Genomic DNA, 15,442 nt, shown 5'->3' with positions numbered 1-15,442 from the left:
GTAGGTGCCAATACTTCTAAGATTATTGGCGTCCCCTAACTTCGGCCATCTCCCCTGCTTGTTACAGTCAAACGAGACAGTTGCTACCACTTTCAGTGGTTTTGAGAGGTTCACAATGAGATTACGTTTGTCCTGTGTTGGTATCCGTACTCTACATGTAAGGATTACAATGGCGGTAGATTTTCCCCTCAGAGAAAAGGAAGCTAACCGGTAAGCTCACTTTTACACTGAGGGAAATATCTGTCGCAAAATGGAAATGTGTTGTGTTTTACATGCAGTTTTGCACACAAAGTATTACAACACTGTTAGAGATACTTAAATATTGTTTAGATATGTGATTTCTTGCAAGACTGATGTTTAAATGCCCTACTAGGGCTTGATCTTATGTTTTATTGTTTTACCCAATGCGATTGGCGAAGAGAGAGTGGAATTGCACCATAAACGACAGTGGCGGGAATTAGGGGATGGTCGGAAATGGGAGGAATACTGATAAGTGTTGCAAAACTTTCTTCCCTTTGATAAATGAACAGATCCTTTTAAAATCCTGTGGTTTTCCACAAGCTCTATTGATGTGATATGAGGATCTGAATCCATTAGGTGTGATACACATACAAAAGTAGAGCAAAATGTTTTTCACATTACTGCAATTCCTTTAATTACAGAGTTATATGCAGTCATATGGTTTAACATGTGAACAATTTATGTGTTTTGTTTATTATACTGGACTGTTACACACTCATACAGTCATACTTGTGCACACAATCCACCAACTATGTGCATGTGTGGACTGTGGGAGGAAACAGAAGCACCCGGAGGAAACCTATGAAGACACAAGGAGAACATCCCTCATCAGAACCCCCTCATCACAACTACTGACCAGATGGGGCTTAAACCCAAAACCCCTGGATCATGGAGCTGTGTGACTGCGACTAACTGTTTCACCACCATGCCACCCCAAACAAAAGTAGCAGCTGTGAACAGTCAAAGAGCAGCACACCAACAAAAACAAAGAAGGTCAACAAAAAATGGGAATTAGTAATGAACTACATATTTAAAATTAAAAATGCCATAGAAGAACCACTTTTCGTTCCATATAAAAAACAGGTTTGTTTAAGAGATGTGTGAGTGTGAAGAACCCTTTAAATAAAAAAAAATCAATCACTTGACCGTAAGAGTTTCTAAACCATTTAAAGAATGTAAGAATGGTTAAAATTATAAATAGTTAAAAGTACAACTAAAAGCACAAATAAAGTAGAAAGAAAATTGAACTACCAATCCATTAGTATTTTAAATTAGGCCAATTCATTTAATGAATGATTTAATGAATATTTGTTCTTTCGCAGTGTTGCATATTATTTTGGTCAGGTCCAACAGGTCTGTCTGCACTCAGAAATATAAAAAGGGATTTCTTCTGAATTCAAAAGAGCAGTCATATCCAAGAAGACAAAAGATGCGTATTTGCACGTACACACACACACGTACACACACACACACACACACGTACACACACATACACAAAACAAAAACAGATATTTCTTTCCTAAAGAAATAAAAAGAAAGAAGAACTCGCACAATAGCCTTTAAAGACTTTCTAATTTAAAACAGCCCCCAAATCTAAAAAAGCTAGAGAAAGCTTAGCTGAAAAGAAAAGGGGGAAAAAAAAGAAAAAAAATATATCAAGCCACACTTTCAATTTCCAGTTTTCTAGGAAACCCAAGAACATGGGAAGCGGTTTCCAGGAACTGCTTTCTGCCAGAGGTCTCTTAGCTCCTCTTCTCTGGCGTCCAGAAAGAAAAAAAAAGAAGAAGAAAAATAAAGGAGGGGAAAAAAACATCCATAAAACAGAGGAAATTTACAACTCTGAGAAGAGAGTGTGTCTAATGTCTTCACCAGTGGAACCTTAACATAGTCACAATGGCCAAAAACCCGTAACAAGAGCCAACAAATCTTTTTTCTGGATGTTTTTTTCTGGTTGTGCACGTGCCTCTGTCAAATTTATTCATCAAAAAAAGAGCCATTGCTCGAAAATAAAATACTTTAATTGCTGTGGTACTTCCAGAGGGACAGTTTGAGAGAAAATTGGGGCATTCTTTTATCTCTAGCTGTGTTAGGGAATAGGGTGCAGAGGAATGTGGGGAGTGTGCATGTGTATGTGTGTGTGCGTGTTGAATTTGGATGAGTTCCAGACCTCAGGGCCATTATGTAAACTTTAACCCCCAGCTGATTCTTCTGGCTTTAAGAATGGTGCAGTTCCTAGAAAGATGGGTCACATGATCCAGGCCAAGACGGCACTTCTGAAAATAGCAATTAGAAAGCCAAACCATTAAGGGCTTGACCTGTCAACTACTGGGTATAAATTGGGGAGAGAGTGCTTTTAGAAGCCAAAGCTACAAACACACATACACATGAAACTAAAGGGTATTAGTCTGTTTGGTGCAATAACAGCTTTTATTTTTTTGGAAAAAAAAACTACATGTTGGAACATTAATGTTAAGACTGGATAGGATTCAGTCACAAGAACACTGCTATGTCAGCTACTGATACTGGATGATTTGTGCTGGATCACAAACATCACTTTAAAATATATGTATAGTTCGAACCGAAAAACCGTTTTTTATTTTTGCTATGATATGAATTTTTCATAAACAGGCCACACCGATTTAAAAAGCTTAACCATGTCGGGAATGCAGCACGGTGGTAAATTGTTTCACAGGGGATGTTTGTCATTGCTGTGCTGCTAAACACGCAAGAACACCATTATTAGTGGAGTTGTTGAGCATGGTGAAAATGGACAGTGGAAGTTCTGAACCAGACATTGAAGTAGAAGGTTGATGACCCAGAAGAAATTTTGCTGAAAAATGGAGCCGTGTCTGTTGTCTGGAGGTACTTTGGTTTAAAAGGTCAGACGTGGACCAAACAAACACTTACTGCAAATGCTATCAAGCTATAGTATCAATAGTATTATTGCTAGGAGTTGCGCATTTTTGCTATTTATGATTATTGTTATTATTTATTTGTTTAAATCTTGTTATTTAATGAAAATATTTGGAACTCCTTCAGTGGAATTTACAACCATTGGAAAACAGTCCTGGCTACTTCATATTTAAATACCTCTTATTTATTTAAATATGTTGTAAATTAAAGAAGGTAAAATTTTCTAACACAAAAAACTTGTGAGAGTTAACAGAGTGAAGCTGATTAACATACGTTGTAATAATTAGCCTATAGTTTAAGTTCTAAAAAATGTGTTAAACAAAAAGGTTCTACATTTTTACTGCAACTGTCATGCTATATGATTCCTTCACTAATTTATTGCCACCCTCTGAAAACTGATTATGACTTTGGGGTCATGCAAACCTGTATTACATGTAACATTTAATGTTTTTTTTTTTTTTTTGTACAATGTACAATTCTCATGCCAGTGGAGTAGGGTACTCTTAACCACTCTACTGCAGAAATTCTCCCAATCTATACATTTAACACGACAAGCATGGGAAAGTGGGAAAAAAATAAAATAAAATAAAATAAAAAGAACAACAGTGAAACCGATATAATCCTGAAAAGTACCATGATATAAAATTTTGGTCATACAGCCCAGCACTACTTTAACTCATCCCAAAGATACTGCACGGTGTTCCTTCCCCAGAGAACACAATTTCACTGTTTTTCAGCCCAGTGCCTGGGAGCTTTATAACCCTCTAGCTGACACAATACATTAAGCATTCTGACATTAAATCTCGTGCAGCACCAGAGTTAATTTCAAGCTTCTTATTGGCGATTGTGCACATGCTGCTTGTGTAATCGTATGACTGTGTTAACCTTAAATAGCTGCATTCAATGTTTAAGGACGTACAGACATTATTTTTGCGATTCCAGCATCTTGTACTACAAACTGTGTGACTGCATCTAGTACTAGCCTCTAGTACTAGTCACAGCGTTTTTCCATCATAACTTTGGACCTAATAGAGTATGGCATGAGAATTGTGTCATAATAAAATACAGTTTGATATTTGTGCTGTACCTTATGAAAATTAATTCATAGGTGAAATTTTATTTTAAGGTTTGAAAGACAGCAATATAAAATAGGAAATGGAAATTCACAATTAATGATGTATTAAAGGTTATGTTCATGATTTTAATCAAAAAATACTTTTATAAAATTCTGAGGATGTTTTCTCACCTGCTCAAAAGGCTCTGCTGTCTGTTTGCCTGCACAAAAAAATTTTATGTGTTTATGAATCCCAGTATCTGTAAAAAGGGTGTATTATTTAAATAAAAATAAAATAAAATAAAATAAATAATTATTGAACTGTATCTGTCCAGTATGCTAGGCTCGCTCTCTCTACTCATGCCCGAAAAAAACTGCATTTTGGATGTTTCAAGACAATAAAGAGCCCTCCAAAATTTGAAAAGCATGAACCAAGATGAGGTTATTGCTTTATTCCTGCTCCATATGTGGCTAATTACTTATTTTGCTGTAAAGAAAACTGGCTCTAAATTCAGAACAGCACTAACTGCATGAAAGTTACAAATCCAGGAACTACAACTCAAAGTTGCCAAAACAAAAAATAAATAAATAATAAATAAATTTGAGACATTCCCTTTAAGTGTACAAATAAGTTAATGCTTTTTATAGCGTATAATTGTAATTGAAAATTCAAACGTTCTCCTGTTTTTTCTCATTTTATCATAACTGTCGTGTAGTATTAAAATGCCAATGTAAGAAATAAAAATTAAATGTAAGTAGTGAATAGAATTTACTGGTCAATGTATTCGCTATGAGTTTCATCATAAAAAATGATGCACTGCAAAATCATGTGCATCTGTTTTTTTTCTGTTCCTGAGGATAATATTGTATCCAAAAGTTCGCTTTAGATTTTTTAAAGATGGTGATGTTGATCTTAATGATTCTGAACATAGCATATTGATACTTAATTTTTAGGGTGTTTTATTTATTTATTTATTTTAATGACTTTTGCCATTTTTCATACTCCACAACAGCTACCATAAAATGACAGGAGAAGTTGAATGTTTGAATCATATATTACAATTATACATTACACAAAAATGTTTTCAGACACTTCGTACACCTAATATGATAGTATATTTAATTTCTAAAAAGCATTTATTCATTCATTCATTATCTGTAATTGCTTATCCAATTCAGGGTCGCGGTGGGTCCAGAGCCTACCTGGAATCATTGGGCGCAAGGCAGGAATACACCCTGGAGGGGGCGCCAGTCCTTTACAGGGCAACACAGACACACAACACATTCACTCACACCTACGGACACTTTTGAGTCACCAACCGGAGCAACTGGAGGAAACCCACGCGGACATGGGGAGAACACACAAACTCCTCACAGACCTGGAGTGGGAATCGAACCCACGACCTCCAGGCCCCTGGATCTGTGTGACTGCAAAACTACCTGCTGCGCCACCGTGCTGCCCAAAAAGCATTTAATATTTTAATATTATATTTTCACTATTACAGCTTAATTTTCAGAAAAATTTATACCAGATATTCCAAAGAAAATCTTGACACTTAAATCCGCTTCAATATCAAATGGTACAATACATATACAGATATTGCCTAATTTAAAAGTACTTAAGACACACCCATGAGCAAGCTACCACAGTGACAAGTTTTCTGAGAGTTCAGAGAACATAATTCTGACATCTCATAGTTCCTCCATATGGGAATATAAAATACTGAAAATTATCGACTAGCAATAGTTTCATGACAATCAAAATATTAAAAACACTCAGAATTAAAATAAATAAATATAAAATTTTAAGTTTCTTTAAACACAATCTTTACAGGTTTTCATTTTATATTCTTAGAAATAATATATGCCTTGGCCGATAGAAATACCTCCCTCCCCACCTGCCCCCGCAAAAAAAAACATCTGCAAGAGTTCTCAGGCGCTAAAATTGTAGTGTGGAGAAAGCCAGCAGCTGTAGAGGCCAAACCACCATGAGAGGAAAATAAAATAAAAAGCCAGAAGAAATATGTGAGCCCAGCAAGCAGCCTGCACCATTCACTGGGTCAAATACTCAGTGTGTGCACCTCTATCTCTCTGTGCTTCCATCACTCTACCATAGCCAACAAACACACCAATGCACACATACACACCACAGCTATAAACCTGGCATACTAAGGTTTTTCTCTGTCTATGACCTTTTACCTTAATCCTTCCAGTCACATAAATACTCACCAAACCAGTTCAACTTTTATTAAACCTATCCACAACAATCTTATTGAATCAGATCACTGTAGCCAACACTCGCCAGCTGTTAACACCAACAATCCCCAGTCTACTGTAATTTTACAATGGAAATTTTTACAGAGAGATAACTTTCAAAATCAGCTTTTAAAGTGCTTAAACTAGAACAGCTTCTTGCAACACCATCAACCAAATGTCGTACTTAACATATTAGCATACTGTTCATAAACAAAAGCAGCATGTGTTGTGTTTTGGAAATTGGTATGTTGGTCAACAACTAAGACCCTCCTGAGAGGGTGGTAAAATGTGACCCATTACTGTCCATAGGCATCAAAACAAGCAGAAAAAAGGGAGATGGGAGTTGTTTTGTGATGTCACAAACCAACAAATACACTCACTGAACTCACTTGCTGCTCTTATGGTGCCATATGTTTTATTGATTACATATTCATGACCTATTTTGTCTACATAATATACAGGTGCACTGTCCAAATCTACTCTTACAGACTATGAACTAAGGAGTCAAAAATGGTTCAAAACGATTTTGAGTTTGTAAAACAATGCTCACAAATGTAACAGACTTTGTAACTGCGTTTGAGCAAGTAGATATGCGTAAAACGAAATCTTTAACTGCGTTTGAGCAACTACATACAGATAAAACTAAAATCCACAAATGTATTGGAATGCCAAATTTAAAACAACAGCTACAATAATAATAATTTAAATTCACAAATGTGTAAAAAAGATTTGCATTTGTAAATCAAGTATTGTGAATGTGTGAATCATCCATCCATCCATTATCTGTAACCGCTTATCCAATTTAGGGTCGCGGGGGGTCCAGAGCCTACCTGGAATCATCGGGCGCAAGGCGGGAATACACCCTGGAGGGGACGCCAGTCCTTCACAGGGCAACACAGACACACACACACACACACACATTCACTCACACCTATGGACACTTTCGAGTCGCCAATCCACCTGCAATGTGTGTTTTTGGACTGTGGGAGGAAACCGGAGCACCCGGAGGAAACCCACGCGGACACGGGGAGAACACACCAACTCCTCACAGACAGTCACCCGGAGCTGATGTGTGAATCAGTACCTTCTCAAACAGCTTTGTGAGTATTTCCAGTGAACAAGAACCAAGGTTCCAAGAATCAGGAAAGGAACCAGTTCAAGAAGGGGAGCACTATGGTTGACAGCAACAAATCAGTGTTCTGACTGGTTAAACAAACCTTGCGATCTGATTGGTCCAGCAAAAGCTTTCCTATTGGTCCATAAATTGGCCGTCAAAACAGGGTCTTAAATCCGCAACTGCAAAAAGAGATTCGCACAAGCAGCAGAGAAGGTGAATGTGTGGATTTTTTCCACCACAATCAAAAAAATCCCACTGTCACATTTGGAACCTTAAAAAGGTCTGCTCTTGCACATTTTAAGCTGTTTGTGAAGGTAATGAGTCACACATTCACAATACTTGATTTACAAAATTCATATTTGAACATTTGTGAATTTAAATTATTATTATTTTTGTTGTTGTTTTAAATTTGTGCATTCCAATACATTTGTGGAATTTAATTTTACATATACGTAGTTGCTTAAACAATATGACTTGATATATAAGCACAAAAGGGGAAGATTGGAAAGAGCACGAGAGGTAGAAAAAGGGCTTTCAATCTCTGGGAACAGAGATGTAGAGTCATGGATAAGACCAGTCAGGATGCCAGTGTGTGTGCATGCCTGCCGATGTTTGGGCTGCATTCCCAGCCTGGGATGACTCTGGCCTGGTGCCAATGGCTCTCAGAAACCACCCCCTGCCACCCTACAGAGCTATACACAGAGTTATTCAAGCCTGCAGAAAGAGGGCAGTCCCTGCCCCTGTCAGCTACACCAAAGGCTTGGCCAGGTTCAATTCACCACTGTGGCCATTGTGGGGCTGGGAAACTGGGGCAGAGGGAACTGGGCGATAAAACTTCTGGAAGAGTCCAAGCGAACAGTGGCTGACAAACACAATAATAACTGTAAATAAATAGATAGTAATATGTTTGTTCGACTGATCAGAACATGGCTTCATACAATAACAATTTTGCAGGAGAGAAATTATGCACTACAACATATTTTTGTAGAGATCTACAGACCAGGCTTATGGGAATCCTAGCAATATTCTGAGTCTCAGATTCTTGTAAGCAAATATATATTCATTTTTTACTTGTATGGATTGCATTAAATTAGTGATAATAATAATAATAATAATAATAATAGCATAATTACTAAATGCATAAAGTTTAACGTCCAAAAAATATGCCCTGTATGTGCTGTAAAGTTCATTGAGTAAGTGATTGAGGAGGAAATGCTGGAAGAAGAGCCAGAGCAAAAGCGACGCCCAGGAATGTTAAAAATCTCAAGCAGCAGTTGGAGTTAGCAGAGAGAGTCTGAGAGGGGAGTGAAAGATGTGGAGAGAGGGCTGACTGAGCAGCTCCAGTATAAATAGCAGCAGCCACCACTTTGCATGTCAGCATGTCAGCTGTGCAGCCTCAGGCAGCGCTATGCCAATGATAGGCACACTGGTCAGGAGTGTGTTTGTGCATGCGTGTGTATGCCACTTCGAGCACAAGCCAAAGAAATGTAGCACTTAAGATACAGTGCTCAAGTTAGTTTGGGCTGAGTGAACATCTGGACAGGGTCATTTGGGGAATAGTACAACAGCAAGTCTAGTGTGAGCTAAAAGGAATTTGCAATGGAGAATCTCCATTAACAACACAAGTATGCGTCTGTAAATACAGCCTGGAGTTTGACAGAGAACTATGCTATGGTAACCTAACGCCTGAGTTTTGTTTTAAAATTTGAGCTGTGAATCTGTACAGAGACGCTCTTGAAAAAGTTGAATTGAGTGTACCTGGTAGTTTGGGTGGTGGAGGAAGTAGTCTGGGCATCCGGCTATGGCCATGCTTTTCTGATGCTGCCCAGGCAACCAGTGTTACACATTCACCTGAAAAAAAGAAGAGAGCGAAAGAGAACAATTGTTAAATATTTAGACAATAAACTTCAAAAGAGTCATTCAATTTTCATTAACTGTTAATTTGCTAGCATTAATTCCCTTTTTTTATGAGAATGTTCTTTTCTTTAAAGCAACACAGGAAAAGGATCTGCCTACAAATAATCACAAAAGACATAAAGTGTGTGTGCGTGTGTGTGTGTATGTGTGTTGGGGTGGGGAGGGGGGTAAACTTTCGCCATAAACATATAAACTTTAAACTTATCTACTACTGTTCTGCTGGTAAACAGGTTAGTCATGCTCCTCAGCAAAGCGCCTCTCTGACAGTTCTGCTTTATATATTAGAGAGATAATTAAAGAGCATGAGATAATTAAAGTTCAATTTGAAATTGGATTTGGAATTTCCGTGTTCTAAGCAAGAAATTTCTACTGGAATGCCAGTTCAAATTGGATTTATGACACACAGTGTGCACTACAATGGGTGCATGCCTACATCTGGGACTGAGGTTTTATGTTTGCTGTCCTCCTGAACAAAGCATAATGGACATGAATTACTTACACATTAATTTTTCCAGTTCTTAATACCAAAGACTTAATACCACGTCTCCCAAATATGATGTTGTTGCTGATGACAGAGGTGAGAGAGGTTTCAGAGACAGGTTCATTCACTTTTCAGTGTCTGAACTAATGAATGAAACTTGTATTATGTATGTATCTCATATGACTGAACAAAATGCAAAAGCCCCAAATTCTCCTCAAGAACTACAATTTACAAAGGGTTGCTCAATACACATGAACATGTTTAATCAGGGCAACTTAATTTTGCTAAAGTGAAAAACAAATTACCCTGAATCTCAAGAATTGAGTACTTTCTAACTTCAAATGGCATTGAAGCATCATGGGTATGGATAACAATATAAATAACGTAAAAATAATAAAAAGGGACACTTGTATTTCTGTGTTAAACTGATATGTAATTTGGGTTGAATACTGCAGTAATGAGTAAAAAAAAAAAAAAGCAATTTTTGCAATCGATTTAGTAGAAGAATACTCAATGATGAGGTGGATGTTTCATGGAGGATGATCTGTAGCTTGAGGCTAGGAGCCTGCAAAACACTTTTCTTAAACAAGGTTAACAGTAAAAATGCCTGCATGAATTAAAGCATGTTTCATGTAAATCAAGTGCAAATGGGGATAAATTGGGGCATGATGTTTGTATATTGCACTGTAAATATGGGACTAGTAAGCTGAGACAAAGGTGTTTCTTTCCATGCTGATTAAGTGAATTCATCGACTACACACAAAATACCTCCAGATTTAATGATATAGTTCATGTTTGTTTTGTGTGTCTATGTCTATATATGTCTATGTTCCTTTTCAAGAACATAGAGAAAATGAGCCAATACATATCCCTTATTATACTACTGATTAAATTTTCATATATAGGGAATATTATATTCACTATAAGCTGCCAAGCAAAATGAAGCACAAATGTTTTGGGCTGGGCTGTACACAAAACATCAATGTTCCTTTGCAGAAGCCCAAGAAAAGCAAAAGTAGTATTATGGGATCAACAAGAAGCCAAAAGGAAACTTGGTTGCTGCTTCTCTGAGCCAAAACCCACTGAGGTAAAGGGTGATAAATGTTTACAGAAAGACAGAACAAGTACAGATAAACTCCAACTTTAACATACACACCAATTAGCAACTGTCATATCTCATCACAAGGAGTTTTAAGGCCCTGTTCTCCTATTCAAGGATTTTTCATCTTGCCTATGCTGCATATCCAAACACAGTGGCGCAGCAGGTAGTGTCGCAGTCACACAGCTCCAGGGGCCTGGAGGTTAGGGGTTCGATTCCCACTCCGGGTGACTGTCTGTGAGGAGTTTGGTGTGTTCTTCCTGTGTCCGCATGGGTTTCCTCCGGTGCTCCGCTTTCCTCCCACAGTCCAAAAACACACGTTGGTAGGTGGATTGGCGACTCAAAAGTGTGTGTGTGTGTGTGAGTGAATGTGTGTGTGTTGCCCTGTGAAGAACTGGCGCCCCCTCCAGGGTGTATTCCCGCCTTGCGCCCAATGATTCCAGGTAGGCTCTGGACCCACCGCAACCCTGAATTGGATAAGTGGTTACAGATAATGAATGAATGAATGAATTTTCAGCCATCATGTAGACAGACATTTAATAGTGTGCACACATTTTGTACAAATCTCCACTGAAACGCTTGTAATAAAACAGGAATGAAAAACCAAGCTGACTGCTTTCCAGTTTAATGCTCAGAAAACCCCGTGCCCCATGTTGCATTGTAAGCTTGGTCCCAGTTAGAATTGATAGCGATACCATATGATAATGGCGCTTTATGCTTTATTTTCAAGTGCCATGAAAACATATCCCCAAACAGCAGTTGAACAGTACTGTATGTTCAACTGATTTATTGAGATACAACTGGGCTAAGAAACTATGTCACACATTTCTTGTAAATAAGTACTCAATGTGATGATATTTTTATAACTTTTAACTAAATATTATACTATAAATCTTAATGCAGAAACTATTTAAAAAAAAAACAGAGTTTACTTTTAAAATAGAACAAGGTATATGTAAAAAAAATATATATATATATATATATATATATATATATATATATATATATATATATATATATATATATATACACCAAAGTATATATGTATACCCAAAAAGCATGTTAACAAGACACAAGTCCCAAAGAGATAAAGAAATTTTTTATTTGGATAGACCTCTTTTTTTGTTATTATCTATGGTTGCCATACCCAAATGTTCCCAAAATATTAATATATTCATAACACAATATTGTGATAATAATTACATATTTGTCAACTCCAAGCAAGCAGAGTTATTACAAATAGTATTACATGTTGGGAGGACTGACAGCCTAGCAGCTGTCCGAGGTTACAGCTGGTCCACTCGGTACGCAGGCGAGACATGTGGTACACATGTGTAGAATGTTATGATCTCACAATCCACGTGGAAGACCATTTCACAGAAATAGGAATGTCAAACTTTTGGCATGACTCACTGCGCAGCTATTTGTCATTTTTGTAAAGCCATATCAACCTCTATACTTGCCAAACCCATAAAAGCAATTGAATTAGCATGTTCTCTGAAAACTTAAATAAAAACACCATGCTCGTTATGTCACTGTATAAAATCTAGCAGTGGAGAGGAAAAAAGAAACTAATCAAAGTGTTTTTCAGTACTGGTTGTCATTTGAAGAAATTAAGTGTTATATATTACTTCCTTATATGACAAATAAACATTTCAAATGCTCTAGAAATTTAAAGGAACAGCAAATAAACTTTTTAGCTTAGGAAATTAAGGGGGTTACAAAAATTGAAACAAAGGTTCTTTTCAGGTATGATATATGGTATAAAACCTTCCATTATTTTGCTTAATAACTTTTATAGAGGGCGGCATGGTGGTGCAGCAGGTAGTGTCACAGCCACACAGCTCCAGGGACCTGGAGGTTGTGGGTTCAATTCATGCTCCGGGTGACTGTCTGTGAGGAGTTTGATGTGTTCTCCCTGTGTCCGTGTGGGTTTCCTCCGGGTGCTCCAGTTTCCACCCACAGTCCAAAAAACACACGTTGGTCGATGGATTGGCGACTCAAATGTATCCAAATGTATATGAGTGTGTTTCTGTGTTGCCCTGTGACTGGCGTCCCCTCCAGGGTGTATTACTGCCTTGCGCCCAATGATTCCAGGTAGACTCTGGACCCACTGTGATCCTGAACTGGATAAGTGGTTACAGATAATGAATGAATGAACAAACTTCTATAGATGGTTTTTGATCAGAGCCAAAGTTAATGTGAAACCTGACATTATGTAATGAATAATCTAAAAAATAGTGTAGGGGAATAGTGAGACGGCATAACTTTTACTGTTATTTATTATTTTGCTATGACTGGTAATATCCTGTGCTCAATAATGCAAAATAATGACTGTTTTGTGTTGTCTTTTCAAACATTAACAAAGCATTCCTGCATCGGCCATAAAAGACAGCTCACATCAGTCAACTCCACTAAAGTCTAGTCCATGATATTAAATGATCTATGAAGAGGCATACATCTTCACAGCATTTGATAATACCACTGATAAAGTAGTATCTCTAGAACTTGTGATCATCTTTGAAAGCTAAAGGTTTTGGCAAGCAGTTTAATTACTTGCTTAATAAAATTAAGATATTTGTAATTTACAAATAACATATTTATTTTTTGCCCTATAGTGCTCTTAAAGTGTCCCCCTACTGAGGTTTGTAAATATATCTTGCAGCAGTAGCACAGTGGATAGAAATGTGGCCCTGTATGCTAGAAACTAGAGCCCCTTTCACATGTGCAATTATTTGTCATTGGATAACTTACAACAAAATGTGTCTTCTGCATTTAACCCATCTGTGGCAGTGAACACACACACACACACACACACTAGTGCACTAGGGGCTGTGAACACACACCCAGAGCGGCAGGCAGCTATTCCCTGCTGCCCGGGGAGCACTTGGGGGTTCAGTGCCTTGCTCAAATGTTCCTGCTAGTCCTGGGGATTGAACCAGCAACCTTCCAGTACCAAGAACAGTCCTCTAACGATTAGGCTAAGGTAGCGTATGAATTTTCCCGAGTTTACCAGGAGGAGCTGTATGTGTGAACACAAACAGCCTTAACATTTGTCCCATAATTTATCCACCTATCACCCTAGCAGAAACTGAAAATGAAAACATGGCAAAATGAGTGAGTTCATGGGTGATTAGAAATTCTAATGTTCAGAGTATCATGCTGTACCTTCTACACACAATGCACAGGCACTGTCCCATTCCTAAAGCATGTGGAGTATTTCCCACTGCAAGAATTTGTCTGATACGGAAAACCTGTGTGAAAGGACCACTCCAGGAAATCTCCAGACCCAATTCTCAAGAGTTTCCCTAGAGAATTTCCAAAGTTCATACGTGAAAACGTCTTAGGATTCAACCTCTCAAGCCAGTTTAAACAATGATACAGGAATTTTCTTTAGTGTATCTGTGACATAAACAATAAAATTATTAACAGAAAATAGAAATCTATTAGAAAAAATAATAAAACTAAATTATGGAAGCAAGGCCTGAGGAAGCTTTTTTAAATTAGCTACAACAAACGTCATGCTCTACAGCACCCCACAGAATATTGTGCCTGGTCAACTGGATTTAAAAATTGTATTACATAGATGATAAGCCATTATGAAAAGTAAATAATATGGCACAAAATTAATAATGCATTTTAATATTTTCCTTATTTAAAGCCATAGGACATATCAGCATAAACTGATTCTGAGATAATCCAACAGGGTTGGTCCATGTACCTTAATTGGTAAATTTGGTTTTCCATTTCTAATCCTGCAATAGAAAAACAGAGAACGACCCATTTCCCTATTTTGTATGTTATCAACAATTATAATTGTTCTTTCTTTCCTTCCAACACATTAAAACACAAATACAGGGAATATTAGAATCAGATATATTTTGATTTTTTGTTTACTATAAATTTATATTTGGTTTCTGCATACTTCACACTTACCAAACTTATATATATTAGCCTTAGAATACCCTCTCCGGACACCCATGTCCCCAATGTGCATACAAATCTCAGCATATGTTGCCCCATCCTTGACCATATTTCAAATTAAATCATGAAATGGGTAAAGTATTCATTCATTCATTCATTATCTGTAACCACTTATCCAATTCAGGGTCGCGGTGGGTCCAGAGCCTACCTGGAATCATTGGGCGCAAGGCAGGGAATACACCCTGGAGGGGGCACCAATCCTTCACAGGGCACCAACACACACACACACACACACACACACATTCACTCCTACAGACACTTTGGAGTCACCAATCCACCTACCAACGTGTGTTTTTGGACTGTGGGAGGAAACCGGAGCACCCGGAGGAAACCCACGCGGACACGGGGAGAACACTGGGTCAAGTATGTTCATCTTTAATCTACCAGCAGAATAAGTTCCTGTTTCAAAATCAAAAATTTCCTGTTCTAGCTAAAATCTGCAGCCTAACCCACAAGCAGGGATTAAAAATTAAAAAATAACTTATTTGTTCATTTTAAATTCTTGTATTTTGTTGTATTTAGTTTCATTGTGTCGTAGAAACTATTATGTGTTTTCCTTAAATTAATGATATTTATATAGTTGAAAATAGGAAATTGGGT

The 15,442-nt window shown here is 37.5% G+C and overlaps 1 protein-coding gene across 4 annotated transcripts in view; it reads right to left on the bottom strand.

Moving 5' to 3' along the window:
* The window catches only part of LOC136699237 (growth factor receptor-bound protein 10-like), an 89,807-nt gene that overhangs the window by 63,295 nt on the left and 11,070 nt on the right, over positions 1-15,442 (bottom strand). For 2 of the 4 annotated variants that reach the window (XM_066673785.1, XM_066673784.1), the window contains exons 2-3: positions 9,120-9,212; positions 4,181-4,209 (exon numbers count right to left, since the gene is read on the bottom strand). In XM_066673785.1, coding sequence (XP_066529882.1) covers positions 4,181-4,209; positions 9,120-9,156 — 66 coding nt within the window. In that variant the 5' untranslated portion in view covers positions 9,157-9,212. The remainder of the gene's footprint in view (positions 1-4,180; positions 4,210-9,119; positions 9,213-15,442) is intronic. The other 2 variants (XM_066673787.1, XM_066673786.1) reach the window with 1 other exon arrangement.

Source organism: Hoplias malabaricus, chromosome 6 (assembly GCF_029633855.1).
Source record: "Hoplias malabaricus isolate fHopMal1 chromosome 6, fHopMal1.hap1, whole genome shotgun sequence".
NCBI classification, from domain to species: Eukaryota; Metazoa; Chordata; class Actinopteri; order Characiformes; family Erythrinidae; genus Hoplias; species Hoplias malabaricus.
This window is presented reverse-complemented; position numbering and strand designations above follow the sequence as displayed.